This window comes from Anoplophora glabripennis, unplaced genomic scaffold, assembly GCF_000390285.2.
Source record: "Anoplophora glabripennis isolate ALB-LARVAE unplaced genomic scaffold, Agla_2.0 scaffold1476, whole genome shotgun sequence".
In the NCBI taxonomy this organism is placed as follows: Eukaryota; Metazoa; Arthropoda; class Insecta; order Coleoptera; family Cerambycidae; genus Anoplophora; species Anoplophora glabripennis.
In genome coordinates, this window is record NW_019417579.1 from 45,199 (window position 1) to 64,081 (window position 18,883).

At 33.4% G+C, this 18,883-nt stretch overlaps 1 protein-coding gene across 1 annotated transcript in view; it reads left to right on the forward strand.

The window, feature by feature from the left end:
- LOC108915790 (ran-binding protein 9-like) overlaps positions 1-7,896 on the forward strand; it is a gene marked incomplete at its 3' end in the record, with an annotated part of 49,578 nt that extends 41,682 nt beyond the window's left edge. Inside the window, exon 6 of the mRNA XM_023456421.1 lies at positions 7,784-7,896. Coding sequence (XP_023312189.1) covers positions 7,784-7,896 — 113 coding nt within the window. The remainder of the gene's footprint in view (positions 1-7,783) is intronic.
- Between the last annotated feature and the right edge of the window lie 10,987 nt (positions 7,897-18,883).

Below are 18,883 nucleotides of genomic sequence, written 5' to 3' on the forward strand. Positions count from 1 at the left end.
TTTGAAGGGAATTCCTGTCGTACTCTTTTGGAAAACGCGGATAAATTAGATGATCCTTCTATATACATATAGTAACGTGGGAATTTTAAGTTTGGTTCCATTTATTAACACACTTAAAATTATGAATAAAATAGTAAAGAGCTGTTTTTCTACAAAGAAGGGCGATAATCTCGAAAAATACATCAAAGAATTGAAAACAATTTTTGAATCTACCGAACTTTCAAAAACCTTAAAAGTTCATGTAACACTAGAGCATCTTACGCACTGCCTGGAATATCTAAATGGAGATGGACTTGGTATCTGGTCTGAGCAGGCAGGAGAATCTATTCATAAGGAATTTTTAAAACATTGGAATAGAAGAAAAGTTAAATCAATAAATAATTCAACATATTTACCAAAATTGAAAAAAGCAGTTGTATCTTTTTCATCTTTAAATATTTAAGTTATTCAACCAAAAATAGTAATATAGTGTTATATGTATTATATGTCTTATGTATAAGTATATAAACTTGGAAAAAACATGTTTATTAAATTTACAATTTTATATTCAATAATTACTACTAAAGGTTTACGCTGAATTATGATTTTCATACATTTATTTAAATTTTTCCATTAACTACTTGCTTATGTAAACATGTATATATATGTATGTATATGGGTGGGTAAGTGACTATGTGTGTGCCTAGTTATATACATATTATATTATATACTTTCATATTTACCCATATATATAATTTTTATATTATACTCATACGATCAATTATCACTGTTATTATGTATTTACATTTTTTACAAAAAAAGCTTAAAATGATCTAATCAGATTTTAAAAACTATCGATTCTGCATGTATTTATAAGTAGCAAACCCCCTGCATAAGCAGTTTTTCTCGACATTTTCGTTTGAATAAAATTTGCTTCCTGCACACCGTGGCCAGTCAAGGCAAAGTCACTATGACTCGGCCAGCCGGGTTGTAGCAACCTTGCCTGGACTGGCCCGGCCATAACGATCTTGCCTAAACTTAATGAGCCTGCAACAGGGTTTTCCTATTTTGTAACTTGATGTGACCTTCAAAGAACCTTCAAGAGTGACCTTTAGGCTATGGTCAAGGCCATGATCATATGATCCCATCAATTTATAAAACTTTCAACTAGAATCCGTCATAAGTGCTTTACAGAAAAAATCTTAATTCATAACATTATCTAACCCTAAAATAACCCGTTAGAGTCAGATTAACCCATAACAGAATCCATTTCTGGTATCAGAAATATATCGATCATCTAAAAATTCAAGTTGAGCTTCAAATGACCTCTAAGGTTGAGCTTTGGGTCAAGGTCACTGTCGAATGTCTCCCTCAGAACTTTACACCTTTTATATAAAAAGATGCGTTATTTATAATGGGACACCCTGTATAACCTTCACATTTCAATACATACATACGTATATACAGGCTGTTACAAATTCCCTTCTTACTACAGGGATCTCGAAAACGGTAAAAGATACAGACTGGCTTAAATGGGGGCAAAGTTGCGTAATCAGGGGAGCAACATCTAAAAAAATCAAAAAAAAGAACACTTTCTCATGGCCACTTTTTGCCCTCTATCGAATGGCATAATCAATTTCTATAGGTAACTTTTTGTCTCTCCAGGACCATCATCAACTTCATTTTTTTAAATACAACCCTATAAATTTTATTATATTTTTTGCAAGCCCTTATGAATCGTTCCAAATTTATCTAAATTTTTTATTTAGAATTCTTTGTTTATTGAACTATCGTACACTGTAAGTGACGTTAGACCTTGTGAAATCCATCTAGTTATTTAAACTATTACCACCACGGATTAAAACAAAATTATTAGTTTTCTGCCCGTGTCCATAGTTATTTCTAGGCTTCTCCAGTGCTCAAAATTCAAACAAATTCCAATCTATTTTTTTTCAGGTTATTCATACAAATATGTACCTGTTTTTTCACAGTTGTGGTTACAGATATAATAAATTCCGATAATATTACGCTGATCTTCATTTTCAACCTTTGCCAAAACAAAAATGGTTTTGAACACTTACTGACATTTTTTAAAGAATTCACTTGACGTTTTGGTTGTTCATATGGATTTTTAAGGATTAATTTGTCATAATAAAATTAAAATTGTAATCATGTTTTAATTTTGATGCAACAACTTATTGAGTTATGGTATGACCAAATGATGGTAATAGTTAATAATAATAAATGTTTTATTGTAACGTGTGGTTTAAATATAATATATATAAATAAAAAATAGTTTAAATAACTAAATGGATTTCACAGGGTCTAACGACACTTACAGTGTACGATAATTCAATAAACAAAGAAATCTAAATAAAAGATTTAGATAAATTTGGAACGAATACACTGAAGATGAATTTTTCAAGACAAAATGTCTGAATCTGGTTCGGGCTGAGGCAGTATAGTATTGGGGATCATGAAGGCTTGCAAAAATGTAATAAAATTTCTAGGATCATATTTAAAAAAATGAAGTTGATAGTTCTGGAGAGACAAAACATTACATATAAAAATTGATTATGCCATTCGATACAGGACAAAATGTGGCCATGAGAAAGTGTTCTTCTTTTTTCAATATTCCCACAAACAAGGCTGAAATGAAACAAAAACAGATCTCTAAAATTTCGTTTTTTTTCAAATATTTCGAAAACTGATCATGTTTGCCTTATAATAATGTCGGTCCCCTGATTAAACAATTTTACCTCCATTTAAGCTACTTCGCACCTCTTACCGTTTCCGAGATCCCTATAGTGAGAAGCGAATTTGTAACAGCCTGTATACGGGTGGTCCGCATGCTTGGACAGCCAGATCGCCAGATCTAAACCCTCTGGACTTCTATGTTTAGGGTTACCTATCTGAAAAGTAAAAGTTTATTCTACTCCAATAGATACAAGACCACAACTACTGCAGCGAATAGAAGACGGGTGTAATGAATTAAAAGAAAACCACCACATGATATTAGTTAGGTAATTCCATTTAATCATGAATAGAAGTTATCAGAAATGTATCATTGTGATGGTTCGCATTTTGAACAATTGTTGCAAATACGTAACGTTAATTTCATTTCTTGTTTAATTGTTGTTGCTTGGTAAATGTATTTTTATTATTATTTTGATTTAAATTTTTATTTGTAAAAATAGTGGATTAAGCCTCCAGAGGAAACTAAAACACTCTAGGAACACTACCTCGCAGGTGATGTGGAAATAATTTTGTTGATCTACTTACAAATTGCACTTACTTTTAAGCATAAACATAAATATTCTTGTAGTATTATGGTTTGAAGTATCTGCCACAAGGGGATTGTATTAGTATGAATAACTTGAGAACGGTGAATCTTGGGGATAAAATTCTAGTTAACTTTTTTACGTATTTAGTGCATTAGAATATAAATCCGTTACAATAACTTGTAAAAAATACAGTGGCGTAGTTTTTTTTTTATAAAAAGAGGGCGACTCCTGTCCAGTTGTACACCACTGGTTGAACCTTTAGAGCTCATATTTTAGGGAATGCAAGGCCTACTGTCATACATTATCTGTACCAAATTTTATTGAGATCGGTTAATAGAGTCCGGAGATATAAACAAATCAATTTTTTTAAACAACTTCAACACCCTGTATCTCTAAGACGAGGCCGTTCCAGACCTATATTTATAAGGCAAACACCTATTAGAGATCTATCTGCCCTCGAAGTTTCCTGCATAAAATTCGGACCACCCTGTATAGTGTGAACAGATTAAGATAGCTGCAACAAATAAACTTTATAAGTTGTGTTTTGCACCATCTTGCACAAATACTTCAATAAATAATCCAAATAAATATTTTGTAACTGTACCAACGGACTATTCTAGTAAATTGAAGTGGTTTAAAGCAGTTAGAAAAGATATGCCCAAATCACGAAGTGGTTTCTTATGTTGTAAAGATCGCTTTAATGTGGTAATTTCATAATAATTTTTACAAGATTCTTAACGCTCTTGTTATATTTTAGTTCGAAAAAGACATGGAAAATTATGTGCTTTTCGAAATAAAACAAGATGTGGGTCCACATATTTCTGAAAATCAACAATGTGGAAAGGGAACTACAAGTACTTCTGAGAATTCTGCATTTATAAAACGACAAAGACAAGATATAGTAAAAGATATTTTAGAGTCAACAACAGTATTAACACCTATGCAAGATGATGAAGCTCTAGTAAGCACCAGCAATGTAAACAAGAATTTATTACATTTCATATATGTACACTTAACACCTGTAAAGAGTACAGCTATTAGGCAAGGTGACAGTGGCGGCTCGTGATTTTTTGAGATGGGTGGGCAAAATATTTTTTCTCATGTAACTTAATATCATATAGGAATAATTGCACTCTACTGGCCTACTAATTTATTTCCTATATCAAAATTTTTTAAATTTTCTGTTAACAAATGATCCGCAGCTTTTCCCCTTGCTTACATAAAAAAACCCATAAATCTTTCAACTACTTTACCACAATGAACATATCTAAAAATTACTAATAACTGGGATAAGCATTTAACATCCGTTGTTTCATTTGGGTACTTGCCACGCAAAATATAGAGCATTTCTTATTTCTGAAAATATCACTTCGGATGCTACTCCATTGATGCTCTCAATTAAATCATTTTGAATAGTTTTTGAAAGGCTGCTAAAACCTAGACTTTTTTCTAAAAACACTTTAAATTTATTATCATACCTTGAAAGTATGTTTGCAAGCTCACGAAAATTGCCTTGATTAATGGAATTATCTGATTCATTATGGTTCTTAAATCTTGTTCTGGTGTAGCTAAGTAAATAATCATATCAATAAAGTGCTTTACAATGTCTATTTTCGTCCACGACTTTATTATGTTTTAAAATATTCTCATAAAATGCGGAATCAATAAAAGTTTGAATGTTTTTTTTCCTAATAATTTAAATTTTAATGATGAATATGTATGCTAATTCGATCGCTCTTGTTTTTTTTTAAGGATTCATTAATATGTTTCAGATCTGAATATCCTAGATAGTTCCACGGTGTTTTACTTTTTTCATTACATAGTAAGCAATTCTACCAATATAATTTGGTTTTGGTTTCACTGCCTGTTAACCACTCATATTTATTGTACCAATTTTTACTAAATGATCCGTTACTTCCGTAATTGTTTTTATTTGTTAAATTTTTCATGTCAGGCGTAGGTTTTAATTTTGAAATAAATAATTTATCATCGAAAGTCAACGTACTAAATTTTTTATCTAATAAAAAAATCAACAATACATTAACATTGCTACTCACCAATTCGCGAATTTCACTTGCCATTTTACTTTACTCCAAACTATTAAACAATAAAAACTTGCCTAAACCACCACTAGAAACCCTAATCTTGTCAAGGTTAAACATAAACAAACGACATGACAAATCGCAAGATGATATGTAAGTACTCGAGGAATATACGAGTGAAGCCTATTTTGTAACTTGATGTGAACGTTTTTTTTTATGTCACAGTTTCTTTATTATTTGAAGAAAAAATAAATATTGGATTTAAAAGTCCTAAAAATTTACAACACTTCCATATTTACAAACTTAAATATACCTATTAAAACAATGAAAATTTCTCCGCAATCATTCTTAATTCAGTTTAACAGCAACGAGTTAAAAAAAACTTAATAATTATAATTATCATTATCACAGAATATTCAACATAGCACCGTAGATATTTATTTTTTAACTCGATTTACACATTATAAAATGGTTTATTATTTCATTTATTAAAATTTGTTTTCTGGAATACCTTTCCAGGGAAAAATTAATTGTTCTAATGTTTAAAAATTCATTTAAAGAACAAAATTACAGCAAATAAATATACATATATGTGTATTTCCAATCGCTGGCGAAAAGCCTTAGCTGGCCTTAGCCGATACAGCACTCGACGGGCATATACAGGTTTGCCCGTCGTGGCGCAAATATTCTGAATTGGTAAATGACTTACGTTTCCGAGTACGTTTCCGATTACTCTCTAGTCATACCAACTAATAAATATTTACTAGTAACTGACAAGTTAACACAATTTTTTCCAAAGCCATCTCGTGTGACTAAAAATAATAAGAACTTGTTTTTTTCAGAAATGTTGCTATATGTTAAAAACTAACAATTTTAGGTGTAGAACATGCTTAATAAAAGTTGAAGTGAACCGATATGTACCATTTCAAAAATTTTAGAAAATCAAGTATGAACTGTCTAAAAGTGATCGTACTATAAAAAATGCCCTGTATAAAATACCGACATTAGTTAATATAGGAGCCTTGCCATATATAGCATCGTCTCATAAATAGATGTGTTTAAAAATATACAGGGTGTTCCGTATAAAAAATAATATTTGGCATGTCCCGTTTTTAATAATGCCCTGTATGTTTCATATTAATTTTGTAGTTTAGATTTCTTGATTTTGTACAACTTTTATATAAACTTTTTTTCTGTATGATGAATAACAAGGTAGTTATTGTACTTTCCCACACTAACACCCACCCTGTCTTATAAAGGGTGTTTGGAAAAGTTTTTATAAAATTTGAGGTGAAAGTAGAGCCAAAAATAGTAAAAAAGGTTCCTATAAACATTGGTCCTTCAGAGTACCGTTACTGAGATATGGCTCTCCAAAGGGGTCTTATCATTTGTATATTTTTTAAAATTGTTTCTGATTAAGATAATGGAATAAAATTTGTACGTAATAGTCATACCATAACTACCATAAGTTTCATTAAAATCGGTTATAAATAAGGATAGTTTTCTAACTACCTTTAACAGAAATTTTTCGAATTTGCTTTTATTCCTTTGAATTACCAAGCAAATAATATTTTTTATTGAATTAGGTATACTTTTTTAAAGAAAAAATTTCTTTATTTTTTTTTTCGAATTCTGCATTGTTTAATTAGAAATAATTATTTTTAAAATAATGTATGGCTCAGAACAGTAACGTTTTTAAAACATTTTTTCATAGTAGGCATAGTGACAGTTTCGTTGTAATGATACTGATTGTCACTTTCGCGTGCTATCATCTGTTGTTGACATTCGCGAATGCGAATATTCAGTTTTTAAATATAGCGCCGTTCATCTATCATTCAAAATATGCCGCGCGCGACGCACATAATATTTCTGGTGACAGCGGCGCTAGAGGCTAAAGAAATTAGCGTATTAGAACGGTATTTTTGTATGATTGGAATTTTGTTTTGTTTTCGCTACCGGCTCAGATGAGTGTGAATTGTGAGGTTAGACTATTGTTAGTTATTTCTTAACATGAGTAAATCAACTCCTTGATTATAGAAAGATATAATTGTTTTAAGTAAGTTTTGTAATTAAAAAGAAAAGAAATGAATACTTTTTTGTTTAATTTACCCAATATTGTTTTCACATTCTGTATTTTTCATTCACGTTCATATTCGCAAAATATTCAAAGATATTTGCGAATGCGAATGCGGATATTCGTTACATCACTAGTGTGTGAGTGTGGGTGTATGTGCAGGTGTATATCCATACAATAGCATTACGTTATAGCCAAACGTACTTAAAGCCTATCTTGGAACAGCTGTATCTTGAAAGGACGAATTTTTATAACTTTTGATCTACATATCAGGTATTACCAGAATCCAAAGTTTGAACAAATTTGACCGAAAACCATTTCCCATAAGGATCCTGCTGAGTCCTTTAATAGTTATTTCATTTTTTATTCTTAATAAGGGAAATATTTGATTGTTTTTATTTTAGAATGGTGTCTACATATCTAGTACATCATGGGTACTGCAACACTGCGGAAGCTTTTGCCCATATTACCGAGCAACCTTTTAATGAAGATGTAGTTTCAATTAAAAATCGTCAAAGTAAGTTTGTTTAAATAATTTAAATTTTCAATGCATGTATTATACCTACTTATAATATATAATTTAACTAACCTAATCTAATATTAGTCCGTCATTTTTCAGAATCCCTGAAAATCTATACAAACATTGTTACTGAAAGTCTTAATATTTTTACTATGGCAATATATTGTAACGTACTTTACTCAGTCGCCAAATTTTTGTAACACCCTTTATATACTTTACTTTATTTTGGTTTTGATTTTGCGGTGGTGACGGTTCGGTTCAGACGTTACTTGTGGCTGCCCCCGGTATACTACCAACTCTAAACAGAATCTTAATTCACAATTGCGAATTCTGATTTACTAGATTTATTGACGTCACTGACGTCCCTATTTGGACGCCTAATTTTATGACGACCCTTGACTACTAGTTTATCGGCAGCGGTGGTTGGCAGCCGGCGGTGGTGAGTGACGTCACAGGAACGTACTCCGAATTGAATCTTTTTGTTCGGTTTTTGTCTCGGGCGCCAGTTTCCCAATTTTTTACGTGGGGGAAACCTACCCTTGGTTTAGAGTAAGTACTCGGGATAGCTACAGTGAAGAAAGTTTAATTCCAGGGGTCTGTTATATTTCTCTTAATTTTAATCAAAGTAGTTCTCTGAGTGTAGTGTTATTTTCCTTTTAAAATAAACGGGCTTATCAGTGTAGGTCACAAAAAGATAGAGACTTTTTACTGATCGGAATTTTATCAGGTTTGTCGGTGTTAAAAATGAATACAACTGGAAATATCTTTACTAGATTTATTTTACCTTACTAAGGCCTACGGCAATTGAAACAACCAAAAGCAAAACAAATTCTAATTACAATTTTTATAAACAACTAAAATCAGAAAAGTAAATATACTTTACACACGGTGTGAATAAAATAAAATTGGTTAGAGCAATTATATATCGCGGGATTAAAAAAAATGCTTATTCGATTTTCCGGAGCTGTAAATAAATAATAAAATTAGAGGATAGTCAAAATATCGGTGTTCAGGACACAAAAAATCGGTACGGTAGGCAAATGCGGTATTAGGCGTTTAGTTTATTTTTACAATAAACAATCTAATGCTTTAAGAAAACGGTACGCCATAAATAAATAATCGGTTTTAGTTGCGGTCGGTGCTAGAAAGGAAAGGAGAGTTAGTAAATCAGAGTAGTAAATAATCAACAAATATGCCGATTCCAAAGGGCTCTGAAACAAAGAAAAATAAATTACGGGCTACTCTAATTCTACAAATGAATATCGTCGGCGGTTTCTAGCAAATGCAACGGACAATTATGCGGAGTTAATACCAGCCAAGGAGGAAGCGAAGCAAGCAATACACAAATGGCATAAATAAGCACGGTACCAATAGTACCAATAACGGTAATCAAGGACAGGAATAGTTTGGGTGACGGGTGGCAAAGTCTATTCGAGTGCACGTTCGGACGCGCGGCCGGTGACAGATTTCTCCTGGAAGCGGTGTTATGCACAGCCAACTCCCTGGGTCTATGCATGTTATGCATAGTCAACCAGCAGTTTCAGTCAAGGTACCTCGCAACGTTCGTCAAAACGAGGGCGATGTTATGCACAGTCAACCCGCCGCCAGACAACGCCGCTGCCGCACCATGTACTGTATACGACAGATGTCTCCTGAAAGCGGTGTTATGCACAGCCAACTTCCTGGGTCTATCCGTCACGGTTTGGCCAGCACCTTTTAAGCAAAATACAAAGTTTCTTATTACATTGTTATAGTATTGGTTTTAACATTAGAGAGAACTGAGCCTTAAACATTGTTCTTGCATGGATAAAGTAGCTTACGCTAAGTGTAGCAAGCTATGACCAGTAATGTCAGTGTAATTGTTTATTGTTGTCATCTGTTGGTTTGAAAATTGTTACAGTTCATTGTGATTTAAAAAACTTTAATTTTCAATAAAATTAGTATTTTCAAATATTGAGAAGTATAATATGTTTGTATTGTACTATCAATACAATTTCAATTCTGCTCAAGCACTGGCGGAATATAGAAATAAATTCCCAAATGCCGCCCAACCCAACAGAAGAACTTTTTCAAAATTACGAGAAAACCTTCGAAGATATGGATCTTTTAAGAAGGACAGGGGAATAAAATCAGCTAATGTTGTTAATAACATAGGTAATGCTAACAGAATTTTAAATTATGTGAATAGGAAAAATGAACAAAACACTAATACATCTTTGAGAGAAATTTCAGTAAACTGCAATGTAAAGAAGGATAGTGCAAGAAGGTTATTGCGAAAAAATGGTTTCAGGTGTTATAAGGTGAAAAAAGTGCATCACTTGAGAGAGGCAGATAAACCGAGGAGATTAAGATTCTGTAGGTGGTTACAAGAAAGAAAGAGGGAAGATCCTTTTATATGCAGAAGAATTCTGTGGTCAGATGAGTCAAACTTGTCTAATAATGGAATTTTTAATAGAAACATTCACTTCAAATGGACTAATGGTAATTTATATTGGCACACAGAAACCACATTTCAACAGAGGTGTTCAATAAACTTTTGGGTGGGAATTCTTGACACCAAAATCATAGGACCTTACTTCTATGATGGTAAACTGACGGGTGCCAGATATCGCAGATTTTTGGAAAATGAATTTAGCGAGTTGTTAGATGGTTTGCCACTCGAAAATAGACAAAACTTTATTTATTTTCAGCAAGATGAAGCACCGCCACACAATTCGGAAATTGCTCAGAATTACCTTAATCAACGATTTCCAGGATGCTGGTTGGGTACACATGGACCCATTGAATGGCCAGCCCGTTCTCCGGATTTGTCACCCCTTGACTTTTTTTTTGGGGTTATATAAAAGATAAAGTCTTCCAGACTATACCAGAAACTGTGGAAGATCTAAAGTTAAAAATAAGAGAAGTTTGTGCCTCGGTGCCACCTGAGAAGATACGTAATAAATGCTATACCAAGGAGGGTCCTACTATGTGTCAGAAATTGAGGTGGCCTGTTTGAGCATCTTACTTAAATTATTATTTGTCTGTGTTAGTTATACTAGTATTAGCTGTTAAATTAAATATTTTTGTATTTTTTAGTTCTAAGATTACCTTTTCTGATCTAAATTTAAATAAAAATTGTTTATAATTTAGTACCACTTATTTTTACTATTGAACTAATAGTCCACGGGCCCACGTACAAAGAAAAAAATGATTACCAGCAAGTTGTAACTTTGCGTGCAGCTTAAGTTTGACGAGTCTCCCACGATTTGACTACGAGGAAAATTCAACAGTGGTAAGTTTTCCCGTGATTTTCAAGAAAATATGTCAATCTGACATAACCATGGAATGTTATGACCAGCACTTTTTTTTTAAGTTTAAAAGAGATATATTTTTTTTTAAACCCCCCAAAAATTTTGGCCGACAAAAATGTTGGTATTTTGAGTTTGTCCCCCACCCCAAATATGTCGATTTGGTGACATTATGGTTGGTGACAACCAGCAAGCTGATTTTTCTGGGAGGGTTTGGTAATAAGATTTGAAATGAAAGTATCTTATTGTCCGACAAAATTCTTGATAAGTTTTTGCAGTCCGACGCCCTGAAGATGTTGACTTAACGACAACATGATTGGTGATACCAGCCGTCGGACAAAAGCGTCATTATTTAAAAAATGCAATATTAATCTTTGAATTTAATTGTCCGACAAAATTATTGTTTTTTTTTTGCTTGTCCGACAAAATTAAACGATAAAATTTTGCGGTTTCAATACTTACACATGTAGAAAAATAATTTATATTTAATAAAAAAATATATAAAAAATTTTGTTTAAATTTCTCAAATTTCAAAATAAATATGACTAATTTAAATTTATTTTTTTATACAATTACAAAAAAATTGTATAGAGGGTGGTCCCGAGCTAATAGGTCATAATTCATGGGTAGATTCTCGAAGAAAAAATAATTCGATAAAATGTACCTTGTTATCGCTATCGAAAATTTCAATTAATGCGTAAATATGTACCAGTTTTTTTTATAATTATAAAATATAAATATAATAAGAGGCACTTTTTTCCCTGTAACTACTTACAGAATTTAGAGCTTTCCTCTTCCTCAAATGACATACATTTCTTTTTTTTATAACACCTTCAAAATGATAGTTTTTCAGATAAGAATTTTCAAGTCGACAGTTACGTATAACAATAAACAGTTTGCCAAATGAAGACATTACTGGGGTCATAGGGGTAACACATTTGTTTTTACAGCTTGCGACATTTAGCGTAAGCTACTTTCTCTGTGAAAGAACAATGTTGAAGGCTTAATTCTCTCTAATGCAAAAACCAATATGTACTATAGTAAAGTAATAAGAAAATCTGTATTTTGCTTAAAAGAAATACATTATATTTATTATTAATTTTTTTGTAGTTATTATGTTTAAAACAAATTTATACATTAACATAAGCAATATGAAAATTTTTATAATAATTTTTTATATCGAAATTATAAAAAATATAATAAATATAAAAGATGAAGGCGACATGTAGTATATTGCACGAAAGAGGAAAAAACGAGCAATTATATTGTGGCCATAGACTTCGATGACATTTTTTTTTGCCCGTGTAGAGGGCGCAGCAATTTACATACGATAGTTCAAAAATCTGTTTATACCAGGTGAAAGATATCAATTTTGCCACGAAATTTTATTAAAATAAGTTTTCTCTATCTCTTAAAATAAAAAAATTAAACGACTAAACTTTTGGTACTTTTCCGGTTTTTTTATGATTACTCACAAAGTTGGTCATGGATGTCAAATCTGTTTCTAGGAGCATAAAGGCCTCAAAAAATGCAACAAAAAACATATAAAGATTTTTGACGTGCATCGCATATTAAGCGAGATACATAGGAGTGGCCCTTTACATTAGAGCGACAAAGTAAAGTAAAGAAATCCGTGCGATAGACAAGGATGGCTATAGTGAAGACGTTTCATAATCTGAATAGTCACCGCCCGTTCCGGGTTAGAAGTGAGAGTGACTATTCAGATTATGAAACATCTTCAATGTAACCATCCTTGTCTATCGCACGGATTTCTATGACTTACTTTATCGCTCTCACGTAACGGCCGATGTACCATGGGGACTTTCCGAACCTGTATATATACAGTGTGTTTCACTTAAGTCGGTACACCTCCGTATTTAGGATGGCGCTGACCGATTTTCAAAATTCTTTTTTTATGTGCTAGTACTCAAAAAGGCCTACTTTTTGATATTATATTTTTTGACGTGACCTTTTCCACGGCCTACTATTATTAAGAAAAGACCCTCAAAAATCAAAAAACATATTCGGCATTTTTTTAAAGAAAGAGATGGATAGCATTTTCGATTTAATCACACATCAAAACCCTAAATACAAAGTTTCATTATTATATCTTATACAGGGTGTTCACAAAATAGGTGCAAACTTCGAAAAATTCCAGTCATTGCAGAGTGTCCTGTATTAACAGCGGAAAATAATTTGAAGGTGTTTTTTCATAATTTTATTTACCGAAGGTATACCTATGCAGTTTCATTGATTTCACTCATACAGGGTTTTCACAATAAGACAGCCAAATTCTACATTATTTTTAATATACCAGGAATGAGTTTCACAACGAAATAGAATTTAAATATTACTATTTTCTATTAGCCCACCATCATTTGCTCTCCTTTTATCTCTAATAACTCTCCTCAACTGTTGTTGTTTAATTTGACTGGAAGTGTAGTGGCTTTAACTCCAGGTCTTAATCGCCGTCATATGCATTCGCATGATGATATCTTAACGAGGTTTATCGGGTAAGGAGGTACATCTAAAGTCTAACGAGAGTTTCTGTAGATTCGCTAGTGACTAAAGTAGTAAGCCTTTAGATTTGTCAACGTTGCACTTGGCTGGCTCGCTCACCTCGGCGTTCGCTCGCTCGCGTTCGATTCTGCTTGCTTGGACACCTGCAAATTTCAAACGACGCTACGTCGAGACCGCGACGTTGCCGCTATCACGCATATGGAGGATAAGTTAGTCAATGACAGCAGTTTGAAGGAGGATATTATATATTATGTTTCTTACAAGTATCTAATCGATTTCTACGAGCTATCATACGGTTCCTTAGATATCGGTTTCCTATTTATACAAGTTGCTGTGGAAACTGTTCGTCAATTCTAAGTGGAAAGACCAAAAAATTCTGCATTCTCATAAGACTTCGTACTAAATTGTGAAAAATTATTTTACTAATATTTCGTCTCTTAGGTATCCAAACTAGTCATAATTTTGTTTGAGGATTTTCTTCATATTAATGAGCTTATATTAATTTTTTTATGAATATTTGTTTGTCAATTCCAAATCAGATACCACCTTAAACCATGTAACTGAGAATTCCAATTTAAATTTTACTCATACTAAAATTTGGTGATGTCTCCGTAGAAATAAAAGAATCCCTTTCAAGCCCAGATTTCTTCACATACTGGAAGAGAGCGACAAATAAGACGGTTACAATATTGCTGCTGGATTCAAGGAGAAATACTGAATGATCGTTTTTTAGTTTTTTAAATAACATAATGTTTACTGAGAGGCTACATTTACCACCAATGGTGTAGTTTCATCCCAAAATTGCAGGTATTGGTCTACAGAGAACCCACACTGGGTAATTAATTGTAAGAGACAATACTCGCAAGAAATTAATGTGTTCTGTGGGATTTTATATGAATCGGACTCCTCTTTTTTAACGTTAATCTAAACGTAGAGATTTTTTTAATTTTTTAAATAATGATTTCTGGGATTCAGTACATGCACTTCCTCTTCATATAAGACAGAACTTCTACCTTCAACTAGATGGAACACGTATTCATAATGCGGTAATAGTACGTCATTAGTTGAATGAGAATTTCCCAAGAAAGTGAGTAGCTCGCAACAGGTCCGTTAGTTGAGTGGCCGTCAAGATCTCCAGACTTGACGCCTCTTGATTTCTCTTTATGGGGAACTGTGAAAAATAAAGTGTATGAAACAAGGCCTCAGAACAGAGAAGATTTATGTAATAGAATTAGACACTCATGTCGACAAATAACACCACAACAGTTGAGGAGAGTTATTAGAAATAAGAGGAGAGCATATGATAATGGGCTAATTCATTCCCGGTATATTAAAAATAATGTAAAATTTGGCTGTCTTATTGCGAGCACCCTGTATGAGTGAAATCGATGAAACTGCATGGATATACCTTCGGTAAATAAAATTATGAAAAAATACCTTCAAAATATTTTAGCTGTTAATACAGGACACTGCAATGAGTGGAATTTTTCGAAGTTTGCACCTATTTTGTGAACACCCTGTATAAGATATAATAATGAAACTTTGTATTTAGGGTTTTGAGGTGTGATCAAATCGAAAATGCTATCCATTTCTTTCTTGCCTAATGCCTAATATGTTTTTTTGATTTTTGAGGGTCTTAATAATAGTAGACCGTGGAAAAGGTCACATGTCAAAAATATAATATCAAAAAGTAAGCCTGACCTTCAAGGACACAGACAATGTCACGACAATATGTGCCCCTTGGAGACCAATAACTTTCATCTGAACCATTTTTCACATAACCATATACGAGTACTTTGGATTTTAGGATGGGCAGACGGGTGATCTGGGACACCCGGTATATACAGAGTGTCCCGGTACTTGATACAAAAAAGTCAAGTACAAATAGATGAGGTCGAAATAATGTCAGTTCATATAATTTTTTTTCATACGGGCCTCCGTTAACAAGTTACGGCCCACAAATATGAAAATTAAAAAGTTATTTTTATTTACAGTCTCTAAACTATTAACTTCAGCATGATGCAAATTTGGTAATCGATAACACATGCTTACAACTTGTTTTTGATGTTGTAAGTAAAACTTCACTATGCCCAGAACGCCAGGGACGGACTATGCCCAGTGGTTAACAACCCAAAATGTTTGCATAAATGACGATCGCAATTTGCCTGTATCAACAATAAGTTCCCTGAAGAATTTGCCAACGATAATACCCTCTAGGTTCAACTCGGTAAAATTAACAGTTTAGGGAATATTTGTGATTTTATGTCACAGTGCACATCGAGCGACGCCTCCACCATTTTTTGTTTTAAATATTTAATTGAACATAATCTCTGTGTTAATGGCTTGTTTACACGGCAACAGGCAACTAAATTTTAAGTCACTTGAACCTATTTGAATAGCGCATATGTGCTAAGTAACAAGTTATGGAGCAAGTAAAAATTTAGTACACTGGAGTAGAATTTATTCATTTATTCTATTTTTTCGTGCAAGTTGACGACTTGCACCGAACTTTTCCCTCCTGCTGATCCACTTTCGCTCCCAAAGTCGTTTAGGTCTATTTTTCTCTTCATATATTTCTTCATTTATTTCTTCTAATATAATATTTAGGATATCGCGTAGTATGCCATTAAATTCTTATACAAACTGCTGCCTCACGTTCATCTCATCATTAAAAACAAAAAATTGTGACGGCGCCGCTCAATGTGCACTGAGACAAAATCACAAATATTTCTTAAACGGTTAATTTTGCCGAGTTGAACCAAGAGGGTATTATTGTTGGCTAATTCTTATTTAATATTTAATAACTGGCGCCCCCTAGACATGAGCCCTACACTGTTTACATATTGCCACCTCAAAAAAAGTAAATCTACAATTTTTCAAAACTCGGTCCATACACATTTAAAATATAGCAAAAAATCGAAAATATTTTTTCAATTTTTTAACACCCTGTAGAATGAAAAGGAGCAACAATTGACTAAGGCATGTTCGCCGCAATCGCTATATTTTGAAGTTAACAATCTGCCATTAAGCTGTGTACCATTATATCGTGTGTACGGCTGTCTAAGTTAACCAAATTTCTTTTTTAGACGGGGATGTAGCCAAGGATAAATCCGTACCTGATATCCGTACTTAAAAGACAGACCGCCTTGTTCATATTGTTTGATTTCGGCTGTAGTCTGCCGTAGTTACGAATTAAATATATACATATACATATATATATATACAGGGTGGCCCAACGAAAACGTAACGGAGCCCATAGCGACTAGGAAAATTTTTCTTTGGAAAAACGCAAAAACCCGTCGATTTTGTTTGCGAGGGGGACATCTTTTTACATGAATTAGATGGTTCTAACTGCTACCCCCTAAGCGGGGTAAACATCCCCTTCAAATTTTTAAATGGGAAGGGTGGTCAAGTTGCATATCGTTCAAAAGCTCTTTTAATTCTCTACACAGTCATGTGCCACTTTTGAAAATCAGCCTATTTTTGTAAAAGGTACAGGGTTTTGAAAGCAAAATTTTATTAATGAAATTATATTACAGTAAATGTTCAAAATGTTGGCCCCCTTCGTCCATGCAATTATAAAGATTTTGTTCAAAACGTTGTCTTACATTCTGGAGCATTTCAGGAGTGACTGGACGACATTCATTAATGATACGTTGACGCAGATCTTCCAGAGAGTCCGTTTGGGTGGCATAAATTTTGGTTTTCAGTTGTCTCCACAAAAAGTAGTCCAATGGGCTTAAATCTGAGGATCTAGGAGGCCATTCAATGGCACTCTCCTACCTATTCAACGATTCGGAAATGTATGGTTTAAGAATTCGCGCACATGGTGGACATAGTGGGGAGGAGCCCCGTCTTGCTGAAACATCAGTTCATCTTCGAGGTAATCATTATTGTTTTCCACAATTACCGTTAAGGCTGGATCAATGGCTTCTTGCAGCAATTCCAAATACATATCACCAGTCAAATTACCATTTATAAAAAAGGACCAACAAGGGAATCACCAAAGATACCAGCCCAAACATTTAATTTTTCTGGGTGTTGAGTATGCTGTTCATAGAATATCCTTGGATTGGAGTCTGCCTAGTAACGATAATTATGGCGGTTGACGGTGCCATTTAGGAAAAAGCTGCACTCATCGGAAAAACAAATGTTGAAAAGAAAATTTGGATTATGCATCGCCCGTTCAGTCATGACCTCGCAAAATTGTACCCGGCGGTCAAAGACATCTTCGTGAAGTTCATGGAGAAGGTGAATTTTGTAAGGATGGAACTTGTAATATTTTAAAATTCGTTGTACACTACCACGACTTACACCGCTTACAGAACCCAATTGCCGTGTACTTAGCCTATGATCTAAAGCAACGTATCCCAGAACTGCAACCTCCACAGCTTCATTACGTACAGGACGTTCATTGTTTCGCTTTTTATTGCCCACAGATCCCGTCTCCCGGAATTTTCTTACTAACTCCAAGACAATTTTGCGATGGACGGGTTTATTGGCATGTCGTTCAGTAAATAACTGAGCTGCTCTCGAAGCACATTCGTTATTTTTATAAAATAATTCAATTATCTGCACTAACAGCCACTAAAACCACTAACACCACTTTACGACAAAATCGCTGACTGAAAAATGGTCTCTTATCTATACCGTATTTAGTGGAATTTGTGAAAGAAATAACTGCAAACAGTCTAACAACACGTTGGAGTAAGTAATGAGAATAGTTTACGTAAAATTATTTATTATTGAATGGAAGTTGCTGGTCAATTATTTCCAGCCATTTGGATATGTTTAGACGCTTCTTTAACTTGATGATTTTGAAATTAATAGCGAACTCGATAGCGCATTTTAATTAGAGAATAATTTGTAGAGATAATAGGAAAATTTGTATGTGTTAGGTTCTGCACCCTTTATCTTTTAAAAAAATGGGTTGATTTTCAAAAGGGACCCATGACTGTATAGAGAATCAAAAGAGCTTTTCAACGATACGCAACTTGACCACCCTTCCTATTTAAAAATTTGGAGGGGATGTTTACCCCGCTCAGGGGGTAGCATTTAGAACCATCTAATTCATGCAAAAGGATGTCCTCCTCGCAAACAAAATCGACGGGTTTTTGCTTTTTTTTCCTAGCCGCTATGGGCTCTGTTACGTTTTCGTTGGGTCATCGATGTAT